The following is a 24,040-nucleotide window of genomic DNA, read 5'->3' on the forward strand; positions in this document are numbered from 1 at the left end:
AAAATCCACAGACACACACACATATGTGTGTATGTGTATATGTTGACATATGTCTATATGAGTCACTAGAAATAGATCTAAATAGGAATTTACTTGTCAGAAAATAAAGGCACTCTAAGCAAATAGAGAAGCATGAACAAAGGTATAGAAGAGGTATAAAACATAATTATGCTGTATTTGGAAAACAAAGGTATGTTCTGCTCACAGAACCACAGTGAAGGGCAGGGGCACTGTTCCAGGGGATTGAAAGCATTATCTCCTGTGGAACACCTAAAACAAGCAAAGCCTGGGTACTGAGGATGTGCCTTTAAACATCAGAATAACGCCGTTAGCATCCAGAGATATGTGATGCTCGGCACTGTCTTCTGAACGAATGAATGGCCTCAGCTAGTGTGTTAATCTAGCTGGTGTTACACTCCTGTTTGAAAGCCATCTGTTATCTACCACCATGTTTAGTAATGGTTCTATATTAAGCTTTCTTGGGCATTCTTATAACTTCTGCCCAGTAACTAAAGTACCACACTTAGTTAACATGCTTTTAATGCCACAGCACATAAACCCCTGTAATATTTAGCCTGGCATTTCTCTTTGGGTCTCAGCTTTCGCTAGTAACTAAAAGGCAAATTATACTGTTCTTCAGGGAATCCACGCCCCAATTATATTATTTAATCTTCACAGTTTTGGCTTTCTGACTATTGTCTTTACTTCCAGGTTTTGTCTCTAGATACTTAAAGATGCCAAAAAGCTAATGATCACATGAAAGTATGTCATACCTTCTTAACGCTTCTAAATATTACCAGGTTAATACTCTAGAAAGAACTGATTCATCCCTAAAGAGAAATTTTAGAAATTCAGTAATACATATTTAGCTGTAGAAATATTCCATCTAAGTGAGTTTTCCATGTGATTAGACATGGCATGTTTAAATAAATCTTCAATTTTAGGACATTTCTGATAAAAATAATTCTAAAATACATATGTGTACTTCCTCACCTTCTTAATCTGATGATATTAAACCTTTGCTGAATGTTCCAGAGCATAAATACTAATCACTGAATGGGTGCCTTCCACTGTATTAATTTTGGCACGTCTCTAATTCCTGTACCCATATTTTATAGTCTTTCTTACACCCTCTCATCTTTCAACAATTATTTTTAAAACTGGATGGGAAGGCTAGATTAAGGGGGAAAAGTTTATTAAAACCACATCACTCACTTAAAATAAAGTACATAAAATAAACTCAGAATGAGTATCTGAAAGATGTCCTATGAATAAAGTGCATGATCTTTAGTTCATGGACTTTGTGATACTAATTCTGGATATTAAGAAACTCCTCTATTTATTTTTTCTAAATTTCATGGGAATTGAGGTTGCTAGATAACTTAGAAACAGTAAAACAGCAACAATAAAACACTAAAATAGCCAGCTGTATTTATTTCCCTTAATCATTCCAAACATCTCGCCAACTCTCTCCCTGTCTCTCTCACTCACACACACACACAGCTGATTTAAGATTAAAAGCATTAAATTCCTTACTCTTAGTTTTCAGTTATCTCTAATCCTTTCTCAAATCTACTGTAGCAAAGAACTTAGCTTAACTTGATATTTATGATACCCTATTGTATCAAGTATTCTTTCAGTTAAAAGGAAAGTTCTTACTTAAGTGACAATAGGTAAAACAGTCACTTTTGATTCTGGCTAACCCATAAAGAAAAATTAACCTGTATGCTCTGGAAGGAAGACAACTGGTAACATACTAAGCAGAGTTCCATGAATCCTTCATGCCTCTCTGGTCACATTGCTTCTGCAGTTTAACTGGTATCTGCCTATATGTACTCATTTTCCTACCACACTAGAGAGTGTCTGGTTTAGTTGCTCCCCCCTCAAGTTTTTCTGCGGTTCCCCTTGAGTTGAATCATACATTACACTCTTTTTGCAAATATCTATAATAAAAACTCCCTGGCACAGAGATCATATCTTCTTTACCTTTTATTTCCTTTACCTACCAAAATATCTGGCACATTAGAGGTACCCCATTAATATGTTAAGTAAGTGAAGGTTTGGTGAGATCATTTTCTTATACATCACTACCTCATAGCAAAGTCTGACTTTTTATCTTTCATGATAAATAAAGTTTCCTTCTTTTATAAGATTTGTAAAAGAAATTTTTTAAAAGCTATGTTTCTTTGTTTTTAGAATACTGTCATGCTTTTCAAAGGAAGTATATCAAGATCATCTGAAAAAGTTTTTCCAGCCTAAAAATGGGCAACACTTTCCATCACTGGTTCCCACTCCCAGCCTTCGACTCACACCAGCCTCACACACTACAGGGAAACATTTGAGTGAGCCACTATTAATGACAAGTGTGTACCATTCTGTAACTTCCAACAGGTCTGGGGAAAAGACTGAAACAGAGGTAGATCCAGATTCTGGATCTGCTGTATATAATGCTGTGTATTTTCCCAAGTAAAGACAGTAACAGTTCACATGCAAGGTTCTCTTTTACTTTAAGAGTAAAGCATCTTAATTGAAAGCATTTTAATACATTCATTAATAAAACATTATACAATAAAGATATAACTTACGAATGTTGAAATAAAAAACATTCACTTTATATTTCAAATTTCATGGCAAAATTTATGCAACAATAAGCTTAAACTTTTATGTATTTTACGGATTCACAGAAAGACAGCTGCAAACAGTCAGAACAGCCAAGCCAACTTCCCAAGAGCATCTTTTCCTTACTGAACCTTCTTAGAGCATGCATAATGAAAGCAATCCATATTCCCATGTAGCACAAAAAGTAAGCAACACCGAGGCAAGGAAAAACAAAGCTGTTTTGAGCAACCCATAACCAAGCTGCTAAAACAAAATATTCAGGACCCACAGTAACACTGGAGTCATTAAGAAGTTCCTGTCCTCTTGTCTCATTTTCAGCGTGCACTTTCTGGTAATGCTCCGACAAATCAATAGCAGTTATACATCTTTTCATACATAACGGACAGATGAAACCCTGTGAAATAACAACTTTTAGGAGGATATACACAAAGTTATTTATGAAACAAAACAGAGACAATGAAAATAGACATCCCAGGAAAATAATTAGTATATCTCTTTTTAGTACATGGAAGGGAAATTTTCAAGTAGTAACTGTACAAAGGGTGAAAGACTGCTATCCAAAGTAGGACTCTGAAATTAGTTTCCATCCTTAATGCTGTAAATTCCCACTGGTCAATTTTATTGTTTTAAACAGTTGCTTTTGTTGGAATCTTATTATTCATTTTGTTTATGATACTTTGTCCTTATTTATGTGAGAGCTAGTACTGACAAGCTAGCTGTTATTTTGGATCAAGAAATGATTGGCAGTTTTAACAAATATTTTTATGTAAGATAATGTTCTCAACAAAAAGTTCTTATAATGAAAGCAATTTTCAGTCTTCACCATATTCCACAAGCTAAAGATCCTATTCTTGCCCACACCCACAATTCCTAGCAGGTGACCCCCCTTCTAATTTTATGAGCTAAGTAAAATCATTTTACAACAATCTCCCAAACTCCCTATACCTAACAATATCTGTATTTTAAAATATGGGCTGTTACACTGATCTATGGTTTGTGGTTTTGTCTATGGTTTGAGGAACAGTAAAAGGATAAGAGAATAAAGAAGTTGAGAGTGTCAAGGAGAAAGTAAATTAAATGACAGCGGTGAAGGACAATAGGCTACAAAAGTTATGTCGTGAATTTTGGTGTCAAAAATAGATATGGGTTTGAGTCTCAACCAATACTGACTACGTGACTTTTAAAAAATCACTTTACTTTGCTAAACGTCAGTTTCCTCACCTATAAAATGGAGCTAGTATTAGCACCTATTCATCTAGAGTGTATTCTACAGTGTATTCCTTGCCTGAGACATTGTAAGTGCTCAACAAATATTAACTGTCATTAGATGTATGGTTAGAGACTAAATGAAATGAAGACAAGAAAGGATAATAGACTATAAGAAAAATAGAAATTAAAAATCTAAAATAATCAACAAGACCAAAGAAGTTAAGAAGTATGACTATGAGAAAGTTTTTGATATGACAGGCAGTTGATGTAAGGTATGCAGAGATAGGATTTTAACATGCCAGATAAAACTGTTCTGTCTGATAAGAAAATGGGAGGTACTGCTATGGCCTTGAGGAACCAGAGAAGTAATAAAGATCACTGGCATTGATAACATTAAGAACTGGGAGGCTAAGGCTTCCTTGGGTCCTTAATGTCACTCAGGATCATAGCAAGGAAGAAAGACTATAAACAAGATTCCAAAGTGAGACACAAGACAGGTCAGCAGTTAAGAACTAGTTCTGGGCTTGAATCCTTGAATCCTAAGCTACTACACTTAGCAGTTTATATGACCTTCAATTTCCTCATCCATTAAATGAGATAAATATAACACCTACTTCATATGGGGAATCTCAGGAGAATTAATGAGGTAATACATGCTTCCCCGGTGGCTCAGCTGGTAAAGAATCCGCCTGTAATGTGGGAGACCTGGGTTCGATCCCTGGGTTGGGAAGATCCCCTGGAGAAGGGAAAGGCTACCCACTCCAGTATCCTGGCCTGAAGAACTTCATGGACTGTATAGTCCATGCAGTCGCAAGGAGTCGGACACAACTGAGCGACTTTCACAGCTCACAATACATGCTAAGTCCTTATCACAGCATCTGATACAAAGAAAACATTCAATGAATGTTAGCTATCATTTAATATCATTGTTCCTTTTGTTGACAATCCTTAAAGGAGATCAGCCAGGGGATGAAAATAAGTAACATGAATTCACTTTTTCTTCTTTTTACTGATGAAAGAGATGTCTTCCTGGAAACCACAGTCCCAGGTACTAAAACTACAGAACAATCATTTTTTTTAAAGAACAATGCGGGTCTATTTAACCATGATATCTTTATGCTGCCTGCCACTTTACTTATTTCTTCACTGTAAGTTTCTACATATCATTCAACCATTCATTCAAAAAGTATTTACTGGGTGTGGTTACTACATCATTATGCTATGGTAGTGAGAACACAATGGTAAAATAAAGCAAAGACCTCATCCTTAATAAGATTATATACTTCTTGAAAAAGTTGCAAAAGAAAATACACTTCATACCTCACTAATCAGAAAATCCTATTAGAACTATTGGATTGGCTAAAAAGCTCCTTCAGGTCTTATGGAAAACCTGAATGAACTTTTTGGCCAACACAATTCCTTCAAAATATATCGAGGACCTGAGGATCTCTGTCCATTGTTACTGCCCTGATCCAAGCCACCCTCAAAGTGTATATGGATCACTGCAGAAGCCTTCCAACAGTCTCTGCTTCTATCCTTACCCCTATGAAAATGTAGATAACTTTTGTCATTTCCCTGCTCCAAACCTTCCAATGACTTCTATCTCAGCAAGAGTAAAACACTAAAGTCTGTACAAAGGCCTCTAAGGCCTTACATGAAGTGGGCCTCATTACCTCACTAACCCAACCTCCCTCCACTCACTGTGCTGGAGCCACTAGTCTCTTGGCTGTTTTTCAACATAGCATGCCCTCACCTCAAAGACTTGTTCCACCTGCCTGCAACATGCTTGCTCCAGAAAGCCACATGATTCATTTCCTCACTTCATCCAGTTCTTTCTGAGCCATTCCCTTCTCAGAAATGTCTTCCCTGACAATTCTATTTGAAATTGCATCCACCCAAAACACTTTCTATTCCCTTTTCTTTGCTTTATTTTTCTCAGTAATACCAACTGTCTCCCTCTGTATGTTTTAGGTTTTGCCTGTTTCCACCCAATGCGATCTAAATTCCATCAGGATAAAGGTTTTTTCACTCACGCCATACTCCAGCATCAAGAACAGCATCTGGCTTCAATAAATATTTGATAAATGAATCTCACAATAACAGTCATTACCAAAAGGATGGGTAGAGGACTTCCCCGGTGGCTCAGACGGTAAAGCGTCTGTCTACAATGCAGCAGACCCAGGTTCGAGCCCTGGGTTGGGAAGATCCCCTGGAGAAGGAAAAGGCAATCCACTCCAGAACTATTGCCTGGAAAACCTCATGGACAGAGGAGCCTGGTAGGGCTACAGTCCACGGGGTCACAAAGAGTCGGACACGACTGAGCGACTTCATTTTCACTTAACCAAAAGGATAGGCAATATTTTTCCACAAAAGTACATGGAAGAAACATCTGTCTCACATCAGAGTCAAGGAAAGTTGACAGGAAAAAGCAATTATCTGCAATGAGACTTGAAGGATAATCAGATGTTAACCAAGAAAAAGCAAGACTAGGTAAGGCATAGAGATTAGCACACACAAAAGTTCAAAGATAAGAAATAACTTGGCACACCTTAAAATCAGTTCATTATGGCTGGATCAGAGAAAATAACATAACCACACACATAAGGTCAACAGATTTCTCACAAAAGTGAAAATTCAATTCAAGTGGAAAAAGTAACATTTTCAGCAAATGGTTACTACAAGGATATAGAAAAATGTGGTTTCCATATCCACATGGAAGAAATGAACCTCAAGCACAATTTCGGACCATACACAATACTTTAAAATAAGTCAAAGATTGAAATGTACAAGCTAAAGGATTTTTTAATCTTTCAGTCTTTTTTAAAATGAAGTGTAATGATATACAATATTGTAAGTTATAGGTTACAACATAGTGATTCACTATTTTTAAAAGTTATAGCCCATGTATAGTTATTATAAAATATTGACTATATTCTGTCTTGTACAATATCTCCAAGTAGCTTGATTTCTTTTTAACAAGAAGCAAGCATAGGATAGTTTTACAACCTTGAAGTAGGCCAAAAATTCTGTAGTACCCAAAAGCAAAAACCATAAAAGAAAAGTCTGACAAAACTATCTCTCTTTGACAGACACCATTAACAAAATGAAAAACAAGCCACAGACTGAGAAAAAATATACACAGCACATATTTCTGATTGTGGTATAAGGCCTAAAATTAAGGCCCAATACACACTGCTTTCACAACTAGTCAAACTGGAAGGGCTTCAAATGGCCTAACTGCAAGTTCCCCTCACCACTCTGTTCCCACAGATAAGAGATGGGGAAACAGTGGAAACAGTGTCAGACTTTGTTTTTCTGGGCTCCAAAATCACTGCAGATGGTGACTGCAGCCATGAAATTAAAAGACGCTTACTCCTTGGAAGGAAAGTTATGACCAACCTAGATAGCGTATTCAAAAGCAGAGACATTACTTTGCCAACAAAGGTCCGTCCAGTCAAGGCTATGGTTTTTCCTGTGGTCAGGTATGGATGTGAGAGTTGGACTGTGAAGAAGGCTGAGCGCTGAAGAATTGATGCTTTTGAACTGTGGTGTTGGAGAAGACTCTTCAGAGTCCCTTGGACTGCAAGGCGATCCAACCAGTCCATTCTGAAGGAGATCAGCCCTGGGATTTCTTTGGAAGGAATGATGCTAAAGCTGAAACTCCAGTACTTTGGCCACCTCACGCGAAGAGTTGACTCATTGGAAAAGACTCTGATGCTGGGAGTGATTGGGGTCAAGAGGAGAAGGGGACGACAGAGGATGAGATGGCTGGATGGCATCACTGACTCGATGGACGTGAGTCTGAGTGAACTCTGGGAGTTGGTGATGGACAGGGAGGCCTGGCGTGCTGCGATTCATGGGGTCACAAAGAGTCGGACATGACTGAGCAACTGATCTGATCTGATCCAAACAGCTTCTCCTCTTCACAAGGCCCTGCTAGCCCCTGGAATTACTCAAATAAGCCAATCACATCTCCTGTAGGAATTGGATGGGGCGGAGAGGCCTTACCTCCCTGACACCATACCATACACCTGACACCATAATGCCTACCTGTCACAGCCCCTGATTATTGATTTTGTTCCCAAGTGCAGTTCTCATGTGGCCCTGCATGGCACACAGTGTCCTCTTCCCCTGGGCTGTGAGTATATGTAACAAACTACGTTGATCTCATTTGTCTAATTATGTACTGAGCCAACCCCATAAGCCTAGAACAGGAATCCTTCCCTCACCAACGGAATGAGTAGGAGGCAACCAAAACATTGATAAAAGGATAAAGAACTCTTACAAGTCATTAAAATATAAAGATAAATATTCCAATTCTCAAAATGGTTGGATTTTCAGTTCCAGACAAAATGAAACAGCTACATTTCTCTATTCTTCCTGTAAGTACAGCTGAAATCTCTAGGCATTATATAAAACACAAGAAAAATAAAAAGCTGAAAGCTAAAGAGAAGAAGGCAGACCAGTTAAGGTCTCAGGAGCCAAGGACTGAGACAGTGGTGAGTACTGTGAGTTTTCTTTTCACTTCATATATTCTGGGCTGTGTGCTGGCAAAGCCAGCAACCTGAAAACTTCAGTGGACACTTACTAAAAAAGCCCTAAGAAAAGTCTTCTCTAGCCACTTGAGCAGGAAACTGAAAATCTGATGTGTTATATGCTGGTCATTACCAAGTGCCTTCAGTGGGTACTAAGGATGGACGTCAGATTAGAAAGAGATAAAGAGTAAACAAAGAATATGCTTTGGCAATGGGATATACTAAATAGTCTAAACAACTGTCCTGATGAGAACAAATGATATATCACATTATGTATTATCCATAATGTATACGTTATACACTGAATGTCTGTATACCCTCAAAATTCATATGTTGAAATCTTAACCTCCAATGTGATGGGGCCTTTGGGAGATAAGATTAAGTCATGAGGATGGATTCCCTAATGAATGGAATAGGTATCCTTAAAATAGAGACCCCAGAGAGCTCTCTTGCCCCTTCTGCCATGTGAGGATGGCCTTCTTTATCCAAGAAGCAAACCCCATCAGACCTAGAATCTGCCGGACCTTTGAACATCCCAGCCTCCAGAACTGTGAGAACTGTTTATTGTTTAAGCCTCTCAGTACTTTTGTTGTAATAGCCTGTATGTAGATACTATTTTATATATTATGATGTATAATAATATATAAAATGGAGAAGGCAATGGCACCCCACTCCAGTACTCTTGCCTAGAAAATCCCATGGACGGAGGAGTCTGGTAGGCTGCAGTCCATGGGGTCGCTAGGAGTCGGACACGACTGAGCGACTTCACTTTCACTTTTCACTTTCATGCATTGGAGAAAGAAATGGCAACCCACTCCAGTGTTCTTGCCTGGAGAATCCCAGGGACGGGAAGCCTGGTGGGCTGCCATCTATGGGCTGCACAGAGTCGGACAATGATATGAGTACCAAACCAGGGCACTGTTTTATTTCTGACTATTTCTTTAAAATGCTGGAGACCATGGTATTTCAAATTCCATTTAGATGGTTGCTAAGGGCACAATGTTAAAACCTAGAATTTGTTCAAAGTGGGAAGCCAACCTCAGGGTAAAAGGGAAAGATTAAGAGAAAAAGAGAAATTGAGAGACACAGTGAGAGGTTTCAACTGAAATCTTAACCAGTTAACACCTAGCACTGGGCATATGGAAAAAACAACCTCTGAGAATTCATAATCGCTAATAGCTCTCAATTAGGTTAATAGCTGGAATTTATACTTGTTGGTAATATGAAAAATTTCAAGTACAGAACTTAATTTAACAGAGTCCCAGGTTAGAGCCACTTCTAGAACAGTATTTGTATGCTGATGGGAATAATTTATGTCACAGGTAAAAACCAAAGTTGCAGGAAAAGAGATAAGCTGAGAATGTGAGAGAGAATGGAATCCAAAGCACAAGAGAAAGGACTGAAATTGGACAGGAAGAGAGACCTGTCTTCCATACACTGAAGTAATAAAGAGAATAGAGACTAAAGCATAGCTTTAGTGACAAAATGAGAACATTCTTCTAATGATTTCTTTTCTCTCAATGGGATAGAAGGTGACTGAGAGAAGGAGGGAATAAGGTAAGACACACGAAAGGTTTGAGGACGAAGAAGAGAGTACAACTATCACAGTAGAAAAGGAGCCCTAATAAGAAAATGCAGGAGGATTAGCAGGCACTGCTCATCACCACTGCAGGCTTTTTTGGGTTTGGTCTGAACGAGGTCAACAATTATTACTAAATTCGTTTCCAGGGTTACAATTGAGCTTTTTGAGCTTGTCATAAACACAGTTTGAATGTTTTCCTTAAACTTGCTCTTTTATACAGTTCAAGTGATCCCTTTCTTCTCACTCAGTCTTGTTAGATTTTATTATGGTTAATACGAAAGACAGATGGGCAAAAAGAGACAAAATAGAGAGATGGGTGGTAAAAGACGTACACAGAAACGTGCACACGACAGACTCGTCAACCAAGAGATGGGGAAGAGCGGGGAACAGGGAACTGGGCACAGCTGGGCCCAGAGAAAGGCAACTGACAAAAACTGTCACATCAGAAATGCGAGTGTGTTCATCTCTCAGGGGCAGAGTTATGGATGGTTTTTATGTTCTTCTCTCACCTAATCTCCTTTTTCTATAATGAGTATATATTATTCATTAAAAATGATAGTAATAAACTTCTATGGCTGACTTCTCAAAAAATTTGAGTTATTTTTTTAGACTTACTTTCTCCATTAATTTTTAAGAAGCTATCAAACAAACATTCTTACAAATTATAAATGAAGACAAATAATGTAAAAGTTTTATAGCTTATCTAATTTTTCAGTAGCTTAGTTGTTCATCACAGTACAAACACATAAGTACTTACTAATTAATTGGTAATTCTTTACAAACAGATTTTTAAATCTTCATTAAGTTCAAATGACTTTATTAAATAAAAGTTGTCAATATTATTTTTTAGTCTTAATATACACTTTTGCAGTCTCACAACTAAGCACTATTATCTACCTACAGTGTGGATCCAATTTGTAAGAAAGATTTATGAGATCTTTTGCTACAAAAGTTTAAATTACCAAATGTTACTCCAAACATTTGCTATTTTTCCTTAAATAATACTGAACCTTATTGACGAATGATTATTCTCATACCTCTGAAGAGCTTTCATTATTGACATCCACTGTGTTTATAGGAGCTGCTGATGAATCTAGATCTGAACCTTGAGAGCCAACTCTCCCAGGAGTCTGAAACACAAGCAGAAAAAAGCAAAGTAAATATCAACAATATATTCATAAACTATTTAATAACTAAATAGTAATCAGGGCTAGCCTTACACATAAAAGGAGATGTCCTCTCAACAACAACAAACAGCACTAAAGCTATCCTTTATTGAAGACTGAACCTAATCCTGGATCAATACCTCTATCTGCATTCTCTCAGGCTTAGTCTTTTTAAATTAATAAAAAGTTTACCTTTATAAACTTTTTATTTTGATTGTGCTTTATCATCTTCACCTCACTTTCACAGAGTATCTTATTTAATCATAATGACATCCCTGAGAGATACAGGGAAAATGTTTTATCTATAGATGAGAAAACAGATTCAAAGCAGCTAGGGACTTCTCAAGATTGTACTGTTAATAAAAATCAGAAAGAAATCGAAATAAAATGCTGTAATTCTAATTCCTCTTGCATTGCTCTCCACTATATCAACTGAACTACAATGATTTGAGAGGAGCTAAAAAGATCAACACAGGTCACATTATCTAGTCACCCACCTATCAACTACCCATGCCAACCATTACCAATCTGTCTCCAATATTTAATATTCCACCATCAAAGATACAGTTTGGAGGGTTAAAGGTCTTTTTTCCTCCTGCAACATTTTTATTCATTATACTTAGGTATGACCTTAAAGGAACTGGAAATCTACTAAAACATCAGGTAAAAGACAGATTCAGAGTACAAGAACTGACTCAATAATCCTTATCAAAAAACAGTGAGTGCAAACTATCATTATTCTCACCATATGCAAGAGAGAATAAAGGTGTGGAAATTAAGTTACTTGCTCCAAGGCACATGACAAGTAAGTGGGGGAAAAAAAATCCCTCACAAGAGAGATGAGCCCTCAAAACACCTGGTTTTGAAAAACCATGTGAAGTATGTCCAGGAAAACTAAGAACTATAGGGAATAGAAAACCTACTCTTAAAGGACTTGCATACAGATTGACTTGACCTGAAAATCAGGGTAAAAAACCCCAGACTGAAAAGTGCATGGACCACACAGATTCAAAGGGAGGCGGGGGGGGGGGGGGGGGCGGGGGGGGGGCGGGGGGGGCGGGGGGGGAGGGGGGAGGGGGGAGGGGGGAAGGGGGGTGGGGTGGAGGGGGGCGGGGGGGGGCGGGGAGGGAAACACAGCTAACTGAATAGGTAAATAAAACAGCTAACAGAGAAAAAAGAAAAGTGTATGGACTATAGGTGAGGGTACTCACCTACTCATCTTGAAACATCTGCTGTAGAGAAAGGAACTAGCTGGAATGCTCCACAGGGTCTCTGAGTCACTGGAAGGAGCCATTTATGTGATCTCAGGCTGCCTTGCTATACTAACGCTGGCAGGCACCATACTGGAATCCTCCACCCAGCCTGTCAGCACCAGTGGGAGAACAATGCACCTCGGCTGGGTCTCACAGCCAGCCAAGCAACAGCCCCGTCCACCAGCATCCCCACTGCAACTGTGATCCCACCACCTGCATGCATAGGAGACACCCCTTAAGCCGTTGGCTCTGGTGGCCAGACAGGATTATGCTTCTGAGACCCACAGGACATCTCCTAAATAAGACCACTCCTTCTAGACTAGGAGAGACCGCTGGTATACCTAATATACAGAAACAAACATAAAGAAATAGGCAACATGAGGAGATAAAGATAGTCCAATCTACAGAGTAAGACAGAAATTCAAAAAAAGAACAATATGGAGATAAGCAATCTACCTGACAAGAAGTTCAAAAAAATGGTCATAAAGACAACAGCCAAATACAGGTGAAGAAAAAATTAGCATTGTGAGAACTTCAACAAAGAGAAAACAGAAGTTACAACTGAAAAATATGCTAGAGGGGTTCAACAGCAAACTGGATTAAGCAGAAAAACAAATCAGCCAGCAGGAAGGTAAGACAACGGCACTCACCCAGACAGAGCAGAGAAATGAAGATAGTATTCTAAAAAGTGAAGATACCTTACAGGGCCTTCAGGGCAACATCAAGCAGAATACCATTTGCATTATAGGGGGTACAAGAAAGAAAAGAAAGAAAGGGACAGAAAACCTATTTAAAGAAATAGTTGCTAAAAACATCCTTAACAGGGGGCAGGAAACAGATATCCAGGTCCAGGAAGAATCCTCCAAATAAGATGAACCCAATAAGACACATACAAGACACACCATAATTAAAACTGTAAAAGGAATCAAGAGAGAATCCTAAAAGCAACAAGACAAAAACATTGTCAGGTACAAGGGAAACCCTATAATACTATAGCAGATTTTTCAGTAGAGTCTCTAAAGGCAGAAGGGAGTGGCATATCATATTCAAAGTGCTAAGAGAAAAAAAACTTCCAACCAAGAATTATCTACCTGAGGACATCCCTGGCAATCCAGTGATTAAGACTCTGTGCTTCCAATGCAAGGGGCGATGGTTCGATCCCTGGTCAGGGAACTAAGATCATACAAGCTGCCCAGCACAGCCAAAAAAAAGAATTCTCTACCCAGCAAAGTTTTCATGCAGAATTGAAGGAGATCAAGAAAACTCTTGATGAGCAAAAACTATATGTGTTCATCACCACTGAACTGATCTAACAAGAAATATTAATGGGACTTCTTTAAGGTGAAAAGAAATGGCACTAATTAATTTAAAAAAATGAAAGTAAAAAAAAACTCACTGCTAAAGGTAAATATGATAAAGGTAGAGGATCAATGACTTATAAAGCAAGCACAAAGGTTAAAAGACGAAAGTACTACAACAACTAAAATTACACTAATTGGTTAAAAGATGCATAAAAAGAAATAAAATGTGTCATCAAAAGTATAAAACATCAGGACAGAGTAAAAGACAAAGCTTTGGAATGATTTCTAATTTAAGTTGCCAGCAACTTAGAACAGGCTACTACTTACATAGAATGTCATAGGTGAACCTTACAGTAACCACTAGGAAAAAACTTACAGAAAATATACAAAAGAAAATTAAAAAAGAATCTAAACATGACACTAAAAAAAAAAAATTCACACCATAACACGAAGAGAGAGAAGAAAGGAAGAACAGTTAGGAACTATAAAAACAGCCAGAGAACAACTAACAAAATGGCAATAAGCACATGATTATCAGTAATTACCTTAAATGTAAGTGGACTAAATTCAGTACAGTCTTACGTCAAGAAATAAGAAATCCCCAATACACAATCTAGCCTTACACCTAAAGAAACTAGAAAGGAACAAAGCCCAAAATTGGTAGAAGGAAGGAAATAAAGGAGAGAAATAAAATAGAGATTAAACATACACACACAAACATGTACACACACACAAACACATACACTATAAAAGATCAATGAAACTAATCTGGCTGGTTGAAAAGATTTAAAAAAAAAAAAAAAACTGCCAAACATTCAGCTAAACTCACCAGGGGAAAAAAGAAGACTCAATTAAGATCGGAGATGAAAGAAGAGATGTTACAACTAACACAGAGAAACACAAAGGATTTCTTATATAAATATACTCCAACAAACTGGACAACCTAAAACAAATGGATACATTCCTAAAAACACAGTCTTCAAGACTAAATCACGAAGAAATAGAAAATTTGAATAGACCAATTACTACTAAAGAGATTTTGAAACAGCAATCAAAAATCTCTCAAAAAACCAAAGCCCAGAGCAAACAGCTTCACTAATGAATTACACAAAATATTCAAAGATTTAATACCTATCCTTCTCAAATTCTTCCCAAAAACTGAAAAGCAGGGAAGCCTTCCAAACACATCCTATGAACCCAGCATTAATGAAAACCAGTCAAGGAAACTACAAAAAAATAAAAATAAAAAATAACAGGCCCAATATCCTTGATGAAAACAGATGCAAAAATCCTCAACAAAATATTAGCAAACTGAATCCAACAATACATTAAAATAAGCATACATCATAATTAAGCAAAATTTATTCCAGGGATCCAAGGATGGCTCAACATCCACAAAATCAATATGATACATCACATTAACAAAATGAAAGATAAAAATTATATGGTCATCTCAATAGATGCAGAAAAATCATTTGACAAAATTCAACATCAATTTATGATAAAACGCTCAACAAAGTGGGTACAGAAGAAACATAATAAAGGCCATATATGACAAACACACAGCTAATATCACACTAAACAGTGAAAACTGAAAGCTTTCCCTCTTAACATCAGGAAACAAGACAAGGATGCCCACTACCACATTTTTTCAACAAAGCACAGGAATTCCTAGCCAAAGAAATTAGGCAAGAAAGAAAAAGAAAAGGAAATAACAAACTTCCAAATCAGAAAGTAAAACTGGCACACTATTTGCAGATGACATGATACGTAAAGAAAACCTTAAAGATTACACACACACACACACACACACACACACAGAGTTGTCACTAATAAACAAAATAAATGAATTCAGTGAAGTCACAGAGTACAAAATCAACATACAGAGAAATCTGTGGGCATATCTAGGCCAATAATGAACTATCAGGAAGAAAAATTAAGAAAACAATCCCATGTATGACTGCACCAAAAATAATAAAATACCTAAGAATAAATTATTCAACCAAGGAGGTGAAAGACTTCGCACAATGAAAACGATAAGACACTGATGGGGCTTCCCTGGTGGCTCAGTGGTAAAGAATCCACCTGTTCACGCAGGAGACACGGGGAGGACCCCACAGGCTGTGGAGCAGCTAGGCCCCTGGGCCGCAACTATTGAGCCTGCGCTCTGGATTCAGGAGCTGCACCTACTGAGACCACGCGCCACAGCTACTGAACTCCGAGCGCCCTGAAGCCTGTGCTCTGCGACAAGGAGCCACCACAAGGAGAGGCCCACATACTGCAACAAGAGGAAAAGCCAGGGCAGCAATCAAGACCCAGCACAGCCAAAAATAAGTAAGTAATTTTTTAAAAGACACTGATGAATGAACTTGAAGAAGACAAACAAATGGAAAGATATTCTGTATTCATGAACTGGAGAAACACTGTTTAAATATCCATATTCCCCACAGCAATCTACAGATTCAATGCAATCTCTATCAAAACTCCCAATTGCATATTTCAAAAAACTAGAACAAATTATTCTAAAATGTATATGGAACCCAAAAAAATTCCCCAATGGTCAAAATAATCCTGAAAAAGAAGAAAAAAGCTGGAGGTATCATGCTCCCTAAAGCTACCAAGTCTTCCCTGGTGGCTCAAATGGTAAAGAATCTGCCTACAATGCAGAAGACCTGAGTTCAATCCCCAGATTAGGAAGATCCCCTGGAGACGGGAATGGTATCCACTCTTATATTCCTGCTTGGAGAATTCCGTGGACAGAGGAGCCTGGTAGGCTATAGTCCATGGGGTCACAAAGAGCTGAATACAACTGAGCAACAAACACACATAAAGCTACAGTAATAAAAACACACATAAAGCTACAGTAATAAAGACAGTATGTACCAGCACAAAAACAGACACACAGATCAATGAAAGAATTGAGAGCATAAAAATGTAAACCTACACATGTACAGACAATTTATGAAAAAGAAGCAAAAAACATACCATGGAGAACAGACAGTAGCTTCAATAACGGTGCTGGGGAAAATGGACTGCCACATGCAAAAGAATGAAACAATTAACTCAAAAGGGATTAAAGCCTTGAATGTAAGACCTGAAACCATGGAATTTCTAGAAGAAAACTTTAGACATCAGTCTTAGCAATATTTTTGTGGCTCTGACTCCCAAGGCAAGGGAAAGAAAAGCAAAAATAAAAGGGACTATATCAAATTAAAAAGTTTCTGCACAGCAAAGGAAACCATCATCAAAACAAAAAGGCAACCTACTGAATGGGAAAAGATATTTGCAAATCATATATCCAATAAGGGGTTAATATCTGAAATCTACAAAGAACGTGCACAACTCAACAATGTCAAAGAATCTGAACAGACATTATTCCAAAGAAGACACACAGATGGCCAAGAGACACATGAAAGGATGCTCACTATCACTAATTATTAGGGAAATGGAAATCAAGACCACAGTGACATAACAGCTCACACCTATCAGAAAATACAAGAAGTAAATGTCTGAGAGACTGAGGAGAAAAAGGAATGCTGCAAACTAGCGGGAGGACTATAAATTGGTGCAGCCACTATGAAAAGCAGTATGGAGGGTCTTCAAAACATTAAGACTAAAAACTACCAGTATGACCCAGTTATTCCACTCTGTGTATGTATCAAAAAAAAAAAAAAACTCCTGATTCAAAGAAGATCCACACACCCTTATACATTACAGCATCATTTGCAATAGCCAAGATATTTAAAAACCTACATGTCCATTAAAGGATGAACGGATAAAGATGATGTGGCATACACAGACACACACACTGGACTACTAAGACACTTTTTAAAAAAATGAAACTTTGCCCATTTGTAAATGAAGTCACTCAGAGAAAGACAAACACCATATGATTTTGCTCATACATGGAATCTAAAAAAACAAACAAATGGGAGAAGGAAATGGCAACCCACTCCAATATTCTTGCCTGGGAAATCCCATAGACAGAGGAGTCTAGCAGGCTATAGTCCACGGGGTCGCAAAGTTAGACACAACTTAGTGACTAAACAAGAACAAAGATAAAAAAAAAAAAAAAAAAAACACACACAAACAAATGAACAAATAAAAACTAAAACTCAAAGATACCGAGAACAGATTAGTGGTTACCACAGCAAGGGGATTGGGAGGTGGGCAAACAGGGGAAGGGGATGGACTATAGGGTGATGGGCGGCAACTATACTTGTGGTGTGATCCCCTGGGTGTACACAGATGTCAAATTTCAATGCTATACACTTCAAACTTACATGAATTTTAAATTTTTTAAGTGAAAAATTACAAGCTAACTGTTCAAAACAAAGAACAGGTTAACTAAATTGTGACATACCCAACTCAACAAACCTAACAATTAAAAATGACAAGGATGGGGGACTTCCCTGATGTCCAGTGGTTAAGACTCCAAGCTTCCTCTGCAGGAGGCATGGTGGGTTCAATCCCTGGCTGGGGAACTAGGGTCCCACATGCTACGTAGCATGGTGAAAAAAATTTTTTCAATGACAGGGTGAAGACTACATAAAGAAATTACAATGTATGTGATATAATGTTGAATTTGTAAGAGAGGAAAAATACAAAGTTTGGATATATTATGGTTATGGATTCAACTATGTAAAGATAAACACAGAGACTGAAAGGTCATAAGAGACTGATGTGTTTTATGTCAGGGCTATATTTGTTATTACTGCTTTTCCCCTATGTAACTGAAAGGATAAGATCTGTATTGATTTAATTAACCACCTGCCCATCTCCTCATTGGTGTAATCGTATTTTTTTTAATTTTCAGATTTTTTTTTAAATTAAGAATATTGGGGCTTGTAAAAAGATCCAGATGATTATAATTATTAAACACCTATCACTAATGCTTAGTGGCACCAGCCAACAGATCATATTTTGAAAACATGGGGGAAAAGTTTATATGGTATTTCAAGTATTTATTTCAGCCAAATAAGAATAGATGTCTGTAGTATATCTGGCTACTCTAGCATGTTGATAATATAAAAATAATTCCTACTACCAACAACTAAAAGATCAACAAAAAGCATCAGTCTCTACAAAAACTGCTTTCAAAAATCACATACAGGCTTTTGAAAAGAGTGAAAGTCGCTCAGTCCTATCCGACTCTTTGCAACCCTCTAACCCTTTGAAATTCTCCATGGAATTCTCCAGGCCAGAATACTGGAGCGGGTAGCCTTTCCCTTCTCCAGGAGATGTTTCCAACCCAGGGATCAAATCCAGGTCTCCCACATTACAGGTGGATTCTTTACCAGCTGAGCCGGAGGGAAGCCCTATGAACAGCACTTAACTGGGGGGGTGAAGAAGTTATTGTTTACTGTATGCAATACCTTGAAAGGTATTACTATCATAGAAGTTTTAACAACATGAAGTTTCTTTGAAATTCATATTTTATCTATTTCAGACTAGTTTATTGAAAATAACTACACTGCTGCAATCCAAAGCAACCAATAATTATGTCTTCTAGTTATGACTGAAAATCTAATAGCAAAGAAAAGCAGAATCAAAAACACCTAGGAGTACATAAGAAACATCTATTTTGTAGATGGATGACAAAAGTTTTTCTAATATCTGGTGATGCACTGAGTCAGAGCTTCCAAAATTCTCTCCCTACATCTGACTCCCCCTACCCTGACCCTGCTATATATGACTTCATTCCAGAGAAGTTCAAGCAGGAAGAGGGCAAGAATTTCATTGAGAACGTAACAGTTGTACAACCTAATTGCTACTAAAAATAAAGAACCACATCTCTAAAATTTATCTATCTTCAAAGCACTAAAATCAAGTAAAGGATAACTAGTCTTGGCACACAGAAGAGATGTATTAAATGCTGAATTTAAGGTAAATGCACAATGGAGTATTACTCAGCCATTAAAAAGAATACATTTGAATCAGTTCTAATGAGGTGGATGAAACTGGAGCCTATTATACAGAGTGAAGTAAGCCAGAAGGAAAAACATCAATACAGTATACTAACGCATATATATGGAATTTAGAAAGATGGTAACAATAACCCGGTGTACGAGACAGCAAAAGAGACACTGATGTATAGAACAGTCTTATGGACTCTGTGGGAGAGGGAGAGGGTGGGAAGATTTGGGAGAATGACATTGAAACATGTAAAATATCATGTAAGAAACGAGTTGCCAGTCCAGGTTCGATGCACGATACTGGATGCTTGGGGCTACTGCACTGGGACGACCCAGAGGGATGGTATGGGGAGGGAGGAGGGAGGAGGGTTCAGGATGGGAAACACATGTATACCTGTGGCGGATTCATTTTGATAGTTGGCAAAACTAATACAATTATGTAAAGTTTAAAAATAAAATTAAAAAAAAAAAAGGAAAAAAAATAGCATTTGGGGAAACATTTAGGAACAAAAAATAAACCACATTGCTGGTTGTGAGCATCTTTGAAAAAAATAAATAAATAAAGTAAATGCACAAGCCACACCTCTCTAGCTGAAACTAGACTGGAAGCAAGGCAAACCAGCTAAGGCTGACTTGATAATTGCTGGGAAAAGCTGAGTTGACTAGAAATAAATTACTGCTTTTACGAAAATCTTTGAAAAATATGTAGGATACTAAATATACCTTATACTTAGCAAAATTATTTCTGAAACTGGAAAGGATACAAGTATTAGAAATTAAATGACATAACCACCTCAAAACCTTGGAGACTTCTAAGACATCTGTAAGAATTTCTTACAAAATGCACTTTTCAGCATTGATTTTGTCACTTTATTTCACCCTCTGCTTATCATAAAGACCAATTAGGAAAATTTTCACAAATTCAAAAACTCTGAAAAGCCATCTACTATATTCAGACTGTAAGAAGTGCTTTTTAAATACATTACCTGATCCTTGTACTATAAATGGATAATCAAGAGATTTCTTAGGGCCCTCATTACCTCTTTACTATTAATAGGTAAGAACTTAGCACATACAGATAAACTGAGAAGGTATAATTTTTTTTTATTTCATGAAGAGCACTCCAGCACTTCACAGGGAATATTCATGCTCAATCTCTTAGCACCATTCATTGCTAGGAGATCTCATTTACTCCCTTAATTTTAATTTTCCTCCAATGCAGCCAAAAATAAAATTTTATTAAATAAATCTAATCGAGATCTCTGCTGAACTTCAAATTCATGTATTTTCCTTTCTTGCTAAATATCTCTAAATATCTCAAGTCATTTTACTCAAAATCAAATTCATTGTCTTTTCTCACAACCTTTTATCTATTTGCACTCCCTACCCAAAATTACAGAAAAATCACACACCCATCTTGCCTAAATTCAAAGCACTACCCTTAGGTTCCTCTCTTCCCTAACCTTCACAGCCAATCACTAAGTTAATTCAATCTCCTACACAAATTTTAATCTACCCTTTCTTCATCTGGTCATTAACTCAGTCCAGGATGTCATCATCTCTCTCCTGGACTATTAAAGAAACTTAATTTAACATCCTGTATCTCTACACCACATTTCCAGTTGCTTTCTGATTTCCCAAAAGACCTCAAATGAATCATATCCAAAATCAAACCACCACCTCAGCCCTTTACCCTCCCAGGAAAAAAGTTTTCTTTTCCTCCTATATTCTCTAGCTTAGTTGACAATAATCCTCATTTATTTAATACCTTGGCTAAAGCCTAACTGAACTCAAATTTATATTTATACACCAATGTTCACAGAAGCATTATTCACAACAACTAAAATGGGTAAACCAAAATAAAAAGTCAAAAAACCCAAAAGCCCACCAATGGATGTATGGACAAACAAAATGTGGTATATAAAACAGTATTATTTAGCCTTTCAAAGGGATGAAATTCTATACATGCTACAACATGGGTGAATACAGGAAGCATTCAGTTCAGTTCAGTTGCTCAGTTGTGTTTGACTCTCTGCGACCTCATGAATCGCAGCATGCCAGGCCTCCCTGTCCATCACCGACTCCCGGAATTTACCCAAACTCATGTCCATCGAATCAGTGATGCCATCCAGCCATCTCATCCTCTGTCGTCCCCTTCTCCTCCTGCCCCCAATCCCTCCCAGCATCAGGGTCTTTTCCAACAAGTCAACTCTTCTCATGAGGTGGCCAAAGTACTGGAGTTTCAGCTTCAGCATCGGTCCTTCCAATGAACACCCAGGACTGGTCTCCTTTAGAATGGACTGGTTGGATCTCCTTGCAGTCCAAGGGACTCTCAAGAGTCTTCTCCAACACCACAGTTCAAAAGCATCAATTCTTCGGCACTAGCTTTCTTCACAGTCCAACTCTCACATCCATACATGACTACTGGAAAAACCATATAGCCTTGACTAGACGGACCTTTGTTGGCAAAGTAATGTCTCTGCTTTTGAATATGCTATCTAGGTTGGTCATAACTTTCCTTCCAAGGAGTAAGCATCTTTTAATTTCATGGCTGCAGTCACCATCTGCAGTGATTTTGGAGCCCAAAAAAATAAAGTCAGCCACTGTTTCCACTGTTTCCCCATCTATTTGCCATGAAGTGATGGGACTGGATGCCATGATCTTAGTTTTCTGAATGTTGAGCTTTAAGCAGGAAGCATTAGGCTAAATGAAATAAGCCAGACACAAAAGGACCAATATGTATGAGTAATACTCTACTAATATGAGTACCTAGAATAATCAAATTCATAGGGACAGAAAGTAAAATAATGACTACCAGAGGCTAGGGTAGGGGGAATAATGGTAGTTTCAGTTTGGGAATGATAAAAATATTCTAGAAATAGATAGGTGTAGGGAAATGGCAACCCACTCCAGTACGCTTGCCTGGAGAATCCCAGGGATGGGGGAGCCTGGTGGGCTGCTGTCTATGGGGTCACAGAGTTGGACATGACTGAAGCGACTTAGCAGCAGCAGCAGCAATGGTTGCACAACAATATGAATGTACTTAATTCCACTAAACTGTACACTTTAAAATGATAAAAATGCTAAAGTTTATGTTACCACAATTTTTAAATTTTAAAACTAACTGAATCTCAAGTTAATGGTATAGTCACACAGAGAACTATTTCAAGTGTTTTAAGAACAGTGTTTTGACTATATAGCCTTAGTGAGCTATAGTATAATGACAAAAAGAACTGTAAGTTTATTAATAGCAATGCTAGTATTATTAAAATTATTATACATATATTTTAGGAAAAAAAATTATGTTAAGGTTAAGAGCCAACATACTCAGTATAAAATTTTAAAATATAAACTCAAAGAAGGGAAATATTTTATAATATTTAATTTGACCTCATGTAGTTTTGCTTTTTATCTTTTTCCTCTCTTTTCTTGCTTTTGAAATATCTCTCTGTGTATGCATGTATATCCTAGTTCTTATCTTCAATGTTTAAAAGCAATGACAACACAGAAGCAATAAGTACCCTAAGTGCCCAGACAGTCGTACTTAAATAGCTTTTCCCATTAAAAGGAACCAGGACTCTAGAGAAATGGATGAGTCCAGCCTGGAGGAGAAATCTTATTAGATGAATCTGGGACATGTTGTGCCACAAAGGAAGTAAGTTATCAAATACTTAACAGGGTCCTGTCAAAATGACAAAGCCAACTTGAATGCACCTCCACTAGGTAAAGCTGGGACAAGGTGCACATCAAAACTCACAATGGCTTCAATTAACTGAAACCCACTAAATATATATAAATTCTTGAGTTCATGAGGATTCATATTAAAAAATCCATGAGTTCAAACGAAAAAGACACTCATTGATCACTATTAGAGTATCAACTCTTATTCTGAAAATTCATAATTAAAGTAAAAGAATTAAGCATGTATCCTGACCATCTAGTATACGCTGAAGTTCATGGCAACCAGATAGTCTGGGTTTAAACTAAAAAGTTCTTTACAGAAAAATATCAGCTAATATATGTAGAAGAAATAAAAATCTAGAAAATCAAGTTTCCACTATTGATGAAATCTGTCTTTCCAACTTGTGATATCATAAAGCTTTTCCTTAGATAAGAAATTCTTCTGTCCTTTAAACTATTATATTTCTTATTCATACTTCTGTAACACTCATAATACAAGGAAGAAGAAAGTGGTGGTAAACTACTACAGTTAATGACCATCAATAAATCACACCTACGTTTTAATGCCCTTGTAATTCTCATGCATAATCCTTTCCCATCCGGGCTCTGGCCATGAGACTTGCCTTGCCTCCTGGTAGTCTAGCAAATAAGGTACACAGTGCACAGAGGGATTTGTTCACTCATTGCTGGAAACTCCTTTATCACCACATAAGCCCAGGCTAACTTTGGACACATGTGACCCAATGAATACTACTGGCAATCTGACACAGACTATGTTA

The 24,040-nt window shown here is 37.5% G+C and overlaps 1 protein-coding gene across 2 annotated transcripts in view; it reads right to left on the reverse strand.

Annotated features, from left to right (window-relative positions):
• Positions 1-24,040, reverse strand: part of EEA1 (early endosome antigen 1) — a 130,510-nt gene that overhangs the window by 83,546 nt on the left and 22,924 nt on the right. The window contains exons 2-3 of one of the 2 annotated variants that reach the window (XM_005206125.5): positions 10,983-11,075; positions 2,888-3,013 (exon numbers count right to left, since the gene is read on the reverse strand). In XM_005206125.5, coding sequence (XP_005206182.1) covers positions 2,888-3,013; positions 10,983-11,075 — 219 coding nt within the window. The remainder of the gene's footprint in view (positions 1-2,887; positions 3,014-10,982; positions 11,076-24,040) is intronic. The other variant, XM_002687214.7, reaches the window with a different exon arrangement.

Source organism: Bos taurus, chromosome 5 (genome assembly GCF_002263795.3).
Source record: "Bos taurus isolate L1 Dominette 01449 registration number 42190680 breed Hereford chromosome 5, ARS-UCD2.0, whole genome shotgun sequence".
In the NCBI taxonomy this organism is placed as follows: domain Eukaryota; kingdom Metazoa; phylum Chordata; class Mammalia; order Artiodactyla; family Bovidae; genus Bos; species Bos taurus.